This window comes from Leptinotarsa decemlineata, unplaced genomic scaffold (assembly GCF_025532065.1).
Source record: "Leptinotarsa decemlineata unplaced genomic scaffold, Ldec_3_MD MMD2_tig00000035_RagTag_RagTag, whole genome shotgun sequence".
NCBI lineage: Eukaryota > Metazoa > Arthropoda > Insecta > Coleoptera > Chrysomelidae > Leptinotarsa > Leptinotarsa decemlineata.
Window position 1 is genome coordinate 28,215,001 of NW_027412540.1, and position 7,063 is coordinate 28,222,063.

The following is a 7,063-nucleotide window of genomic DNA, read 5'->3' on the forward strand; positions in this document are numbered from 1 at the left end:
TATAAGGACATTTTCAAACCAATACAATAAATTTAAGACCTTAGGACATATTTTTTCATAAGTATTTTTCCTCAAAATGGGACCAACCGTGAATAGCATGTTATAAACAAGAACAATATGTTATGTGATATCGAACTAAAGTTGTTCAATTTTTTTTTTTATTAATTTCAATAATATGTAATTCATTATAACATTAAAATCAGCAATTCAAAAATAACTTTCCAAAACGCTCAAAGTTGCCAACTCGTTTCCTCCTTTTCATAAAAGAGGATGTACCTATGCATTTCCACTTACAAGCGATTTTGGTGAAATTGTTTTTCAGTTGTTATATTATTATTTCAAATTATTTTGAATCAATGCATTCAAGCTGAATTAATATTTGTTTCTATATTTTTCTTCTTATTGCATCTGCAATAGTGTGATTTACAAGGAATTTGAATCAGTGAATCTCAATACATGTTTCACTATACTATAGCTTCTTTAGGCATGTGTATAAAACAGTATTAGCTATTGTGAAGTAAAACACGAGTTGTGGTTTGGTAAACTGTATTGTGAAAATCTTAAAGTGGATTTTCATCAAGAATCGACCAAGTCTATCACAGTGATGTTCTCAGAATAAAAAAAATTCTTCAAAAGTCAAGTCAGGGGTATATCAACTTGAATCGTGAAAGGGAGAGCTACCGTAAGGGGCACTGTTGCCTGCGAAGATGGCAGGCGATATCTGGTAAAAAATATACTCTTCCCAGCGAGGCATCATTTGCATCACCTTTAGCTTTGCCAAGAAGAGTGTCAGACTTAGGTTCGGTTAAAAGCTACGTGGATTCGTCTATTCTAATACATCGATATTATGACAAAAAACTTCCTTCCCCAACCTCGTAACTAGTAGACGAAGCTTACAACATAATTGAACATTTACAGTTTTTTTAATCATTTGAATGAGTAATAAGTTAATTTTTTCCATGGAAGATGGCGCCACTTGACCATTTACAGTTTCCTTTATTCTTAGCGGCACTCAAACATTTACAGTTTTCTTTATCAATTTGGATGAGTAATAAGTTAAATTTTTCCATGGAAGATGGCGCCACTTGTCCATTTACAGTTTTCTTTATTCTTGGCGCCACTCAAACATTTACAGTTTTCTTCATTCATTTGAATGAGTGAAAAGTTAATCTTTGCTATGGAAGATGGCGCCACTATACCTTTACACAAATTCAAAAGTATTTTGCGAAATTTTTTTTTTACAAGCTTATCCGTGGTAAATGAATTTGGCCCTTTTTCAGTGGGAAAACTACTTGTGAAGATGATCATTATTTTCCAGTTTCATATAAAAGTTGAGCATTCGTGGCGTAAATTTTCTTATTTTTTCCATTTGCTATACCTCTTTCAAATAAGAAAAACACATTATACTTTCAAATATTTACAAAACTTCCAAATTAACACTAACATCCTCAGTATTTAAATATTCTTTTGTCAAATACAACTGTGTAAGACGAATATCTTTTTTTAGTGTGGAGCTAAATTTGTGAGTGTTCTAGATAATAAAAGGATAACACAGTGTTTCTCATTATCTTTCCCAGCCTTACTCACCTCCAATAACAAAACCTTGGGATTCTCCTATTTAGCTCAATATATTTTCCGAAAAATGTACCCAATCAATAAATTGATGGGTGTAGCCTATTACTTCATGGTAGGAGATCATCAGGAAAAATGAGAAGTGAATGCCTCTCAATAAAACATATAGATATAGATACTTTACTAATGAAAAAGTATAATTCTTTAGATATAATTATTTTCTGCAACAGTTCAAATGCTTTTCAAAAACAAAATATACCCCTTTCAATTCATATAAGTTATCAAATATCATCAAATCCAATGTTTAGGGGTAGATAATTTACACTTCTAAAAAATACTGCCTTTTGAGAAATGTGTCAACCTTAAAAATTAAAGAAATTGTAATAAGCATATACATGCTTTTATAATTTTATTGCTTATCTAATAAAATATCGCCTTTCAACTCTGGGTCCTCTGATTGCTTCATTTCAGAGTGGGATGCAGAGGCCAACGACTTCCTTATCAAAACACATAACGCATCTTTATCTTCAACTTAGTAATTGTCAGTAATTTTCTACCGTTGCATGGGTTTTACTAGAGGATTCGTGGTGCAGCGGCATTTTTGTGATCTTTATCTTCAGAAATGCTTGTCAAAATTTTCCTATTGTTGCTTTTGAGTGAGTAGTACACTTTTCAGTATGATGCGAGTCAGTTTTTTACTTGTGCACTAACGAAACAAACGTTTTTTTGTCTTCTATATATAGTTATTTCATTTGAATTTGGAAATTCTAATCAAATATTATTTCTGTTTAGACAAACCGAACAATAATTTAATTCGGTTTCTGGAGGGCAATGAACTTTAACCAAGATATGGTTTTGCTGTTGATCCCGAAATAAATTTTAGATATTCTATTTGTTAGTATATTTTTTGATTTTGTTCTGAATCAGAATAAATATGAATTGTTTTTTTGCCTTCACTCACTAACTTCTTTTTATTTTTAGCTGTAGAATTATGTAAGGCATGCGAATCAGACCAGGTGAAACAAGGATGTCTGATCAGAAATCTAATGTGTTCTTGTGGATATGGATGTGTCTCAGATTATAGGTATGACAACATTCAAGAATGTCAAAATGCTCTGAAAGGTGAGTTATTTGAACTTTATACTAGCTATACTAGAAATATCAATTCAAACTGGTAACACATTTTGTCAACAACTCTCGATCCACGACACAATTGATAAAGAAATTAATATTTCAGCATTCCATTCATAGATGTGCCGAGTACCTACAATATATTAGTGATATTGCTTCACAATATCAAGTTGGCACTTCAATTTCAAATATTTTTTACATTCGGAAATAATTTGATAGAAGAAATATTTTTAAAATATGGTCCATAAAAATTAAAGATTTGAACAGAATACGTGTGACAGATTTCGATCATTGTACTTATAATCTATCAACCTATGTAGAAACTTTTGATTCAGTCTCATTACTCTTGCCGATAGTTTTTTACAAAACAAAAGCGAATGAGTCAAAATTAAAAATTGAAGTTCATGACATGGTTGTATTGGACCGTCGAATTGGTCTAAAAGTATATTCTAATGTAGGTAATGTAGGTATTTCAATGTTGAAAGATGCGGACTTTTTGAGCCGTGTTGTTACTGTGGATGAAACTGTGAATCAAACAGTTTAACGAAGCAATTTTCCGAGTTTGTTGACCTTGGTTTGCAGGTTTTCATGTCTGATATTTCATTTATAACTTTGGTAGACATTATCAAAGGCGATAAAGAATCCGGCGGTGTCCTGTTTGCTCTGTGATGACAGCTAGAATACTTTGTCCGTTACCCCATCGCCGGTTATAGTGTATACCGCAGTTGTAGACGAAACGTCAGACATGAATATTTTATTTTCCTACTTATTATATGAACTTCGAAGGCTACGCTTTATTAGCAGATCTAGATATATTCCTATTTTATGAACAAAAATTAGGTTGTGACGATATCTGTTTGATGTTTAGGTAAGAAAAAAGACCTTTGTAAAACCCACAATCCATGTTTACACAATGGAACATGTATTCAAATTTCCCAGCAACCAGGATATAAGTGCAGATGCGAAGGAACTGGCTACTTTGGACTTCGGTGTAGCAGAGGTAATTTTTTTATTTGTTTTTTTTTACTTTCCTATATGTTTTTTTTTCTGAGGTAATTATTTGAAAGTCAAAAGTATTGCTAGAATTACTAGTATGCTTGAGTAAAATAAATAGGGAAATGCTTACAGAATATCTCAATACATCAAATTCTGGTTAGATCAAATGTCAAAATGTGAACTTTCTCTTCAGTCTGTTAATATTAAAACATATATACTATTCGATATAGCAAGCATTCGATAGTTAGTGAAACTTGTTGATACTTGAAAAACTTTACATATCAAGTGCCAAGAAACTTTTTATTTTTTTATCAAGATATCCTTTGTATTCAAGAAGATATTTGTAATTTGATTTCAGTTTTCGATCAGTCCATCAAGTTAGAGGTTTTCTAGACTCTAAATCATAACAGATTGATGAAAACAGAACCAGAAAACAAATTATAGGAAGTATAGTAAAGAAATAAAAATAAATCTGGGGTACCTAATAACGTCCAATTCCAAAATTCATTCTTTATGCAGAACGATATAAGAGTAATTTTTAGTGCCTATATATGAACAAATTATTGATCCATGCATTTGTATTGACTTGATTTGAAGTAACATGTTCAAAAAATAACAAATTTTTATACTGGAGTACCGAGTCAAAAAATAATATTTAAAATAAAAAAAAATGTATGTCAGGGCATTTGTGCAAAAACTTTTTTCCTTGGTTAATTGTAGTTATTTTAAATGCATGTAAATATATTGTTTGCATGTAGGATAGAATTTGGAATCTTTGATGATTTCATGATGATACGAACTTTGTTAGCGAAACGCGCATCGAGGGACGGCATTTTCTTCTAGCAAGGAAAAAGTGTTGTCAATAGACTTTTTTACGATTTGGAAACTTATTTTGAGTTAAGAACGAAATTGTTTTATACCTGACTTTCAAAAAATAAGTCAGTTTTGAAATTATTTATGATCGAGGTTCTAAACAAAAATGATATCATTGTGATAGAGCTCAAAATAACACGTTTTATAGTTGGACCGTGAACTGCATTTATCATTGACTAGAATAGGAAAGCGATAAAGTAATAAAGCAATGATATATTGATGATCGCCTACATTATAAGAAATTAAAATTGATAACCTTTTAATCTCTATATAGTTTGTTGTAAACTCCAGTTCAGAAAGCCACAATTGATTATTTTCCATTTATTTCACTGTTTACAGAACACTAGGTTTGATCTAAAAATATTTTCATTGTATAAAGCGATTTTTTTGTAAAATTTCATTATTATTCATTCATGCATCTGAAAATAATGCTATATTCTATTCTGTATCCAAGATAGGAAGGGCCAGTATGGGAAAACGGGAACCCTGGGTTATACAAAGTCGAATAAACTTAGAAATAAATGCCCATTTCATAATGTATAAAAAAGATTGAGATTGAGGAACTTGTCAATACTTCTGAAGATATTCAAAAAGAACCTTTATTCGCCAATTCCGTTTTAATTGTATGATGTTATTCGACAAGATATTAAAAAACAAGTCCTCATTGCCACTTTGGGCGCAAGTATAATGCTTTGGGTGTGTCCGATTTTAAAAATCTGGAGCCGAGCGAGCAGATGCGATACCACGTGATCACAGAGCCAACGGCAATTTGACATTTGTGATATCATTTATCATCACAACCTCAAACAAATGATCGATGAAGTATTTTTCTACAACAGAACTACAATTAATAATGTTCTTTTTGAAATGCAAATATTGTTATACATCTATTCGAGAATGATTTTCGTTGAAGAAGTCATCGTTATGTCAATAACAATTCACCAATAGTTAATTTTTCAAAAAATACTTCAAACCCAACCAACTATTTTAAATGTAACAAGCAACTATCTGCATTATCGAATGCTTTCCAAGCAAAGTCAGCTAATCAAGCGCTCAGATTTCTATTAATGGAATATACCACGCTATACAAGATAGCCTTTACAGATATTTAATCACGGGAAAACCATTACTGTCACTAATTTTAGTATTTTATGTGAACGGTAAAAAATAAGCCGTTATTGGGACAGCTTCTCTGGTCTATCATTTAAACAGTAAATTTTGAAACGTTACTTAAGTAAGCTCTGAATTGAGTAACTTTTTCCTAATTCAAACAACTTTAAATCTCTCACGGTTCAGATTTTTCCATGCCGGCTCTCTTTATCTTGGTCATATTGCATTTTTCTGATTGACTCAACCGTTACTTGAAGAAGATCCATAATGAATTCACAAACAATACTGGAAACGATTTGATTTTCACAAACTTAATTTCCAATAGTAACACATACTTCGCTCTCAGTATGTTATTCACTATAAAAAAGCTACTGTGATAGCGAAACATGTCTTGATACTATTGTAAAGGAAGTTTGTGAAGATCAAATCGTTTCCTGTGTAGTTTGTGAAATATTGTAGTTTGATTTTGTACAGTAACTCAAAATCTTTTTCAGCATGTCCAGTAGTTGGAGCAGGAAGGGTTGCTACGATTATTCCCTACGAGTGTATTGTAATATAAATAGAAATAAAATTAGACTAACACTTATTTTTATCCATTACTTTCCAGTACCTGTATCATATGAGTGACGATCTGTACAAAAAAAAGGCAAAACTGCAATCATACAAGTCACACATAGTAATGATCGTGAAAATGATGACATCTCTGGAACAGATTAATATGAAATTTATTTCGAAATATTTATTTTCTTATACGTATATATCTCTCTTCGATAGTTTTCACTTTTGATTTCTGTTAGAGTTTTGATATATGGGATGTTTCTTCCCCGTTTGGGGCATTGTTCACGATATGGAGTTGTTACTAGTTAACAATCTTCCTCTGAGACAAAGGTTTCATATATGTAGCGTAGTCTTATTGAATTTAATCGAGTCCTAGACACTTTGCTGTCTGGGTAGGATCTTTCCTGTACTGTACTCGAAACCGCGATCTGCAGGTGATCTACGTGAATAATTTCATTATAGTCCTGCTGCTGGATGAACGAGAAACATCTGCGAGACTAGCCTCTGTGAGGAATCTTGCGTAAATATATGTCGAATATAATTCAATAACCAGCGAGGTATTAGCCGGAAAAGTAGTTCTTTTTCCGCAGATATTCACCAGAACCTACCGTGTAGCTAGTTGGGAGATATTAATATTTCGAAATATTCATTTCTTTATAACTAAAATGCTGTCAGGAAATGAGTTCTTCACTTCCAAAATATCAGTAGATGCAATGATCCTATCACATATGGATCATTAAGGCAATGAGGAATAAAAAGGGTATGAGATTCTAAACTAAGACAAAAAGCCATAACTCAAATCCGAAAATTTCAAGTTTTCTTA

At 31.8% G+C, this 7,063-nt stretch overlaps 1 protein-coding gene across 1 annotated transcript; it reads left to right on the plus strand.

Annotated features, from left to right (window-relative positions):
• Window positions 1-2,043: 2,043 nt before the first annotated feature.
• Window positions 2,044-6,268, plus strand: LOC111518206 (uncharacterized). Its single transcript, XM_023174584.2, has 4 exons — window positions 2,044-2,228; window positions 2,554-2,694; window positions 3,572-3,703; window positions 6,177-6,268. The coding sequence occupies exons 1-4, from the start codon at window positions 2,195-2,197 to the stop codon at window positions 6,239-6,241; spliced, it is 372 nt and encodes a 123-aa protein (XP_023030352.1). The 5' UTR covers window positions 2,044-2,194; the 3' UTR covers window positions 6,242-6,268.
• The last annotated feature ends 795 nt before the right edge of the window (window positions 6,269-7,063 follow it).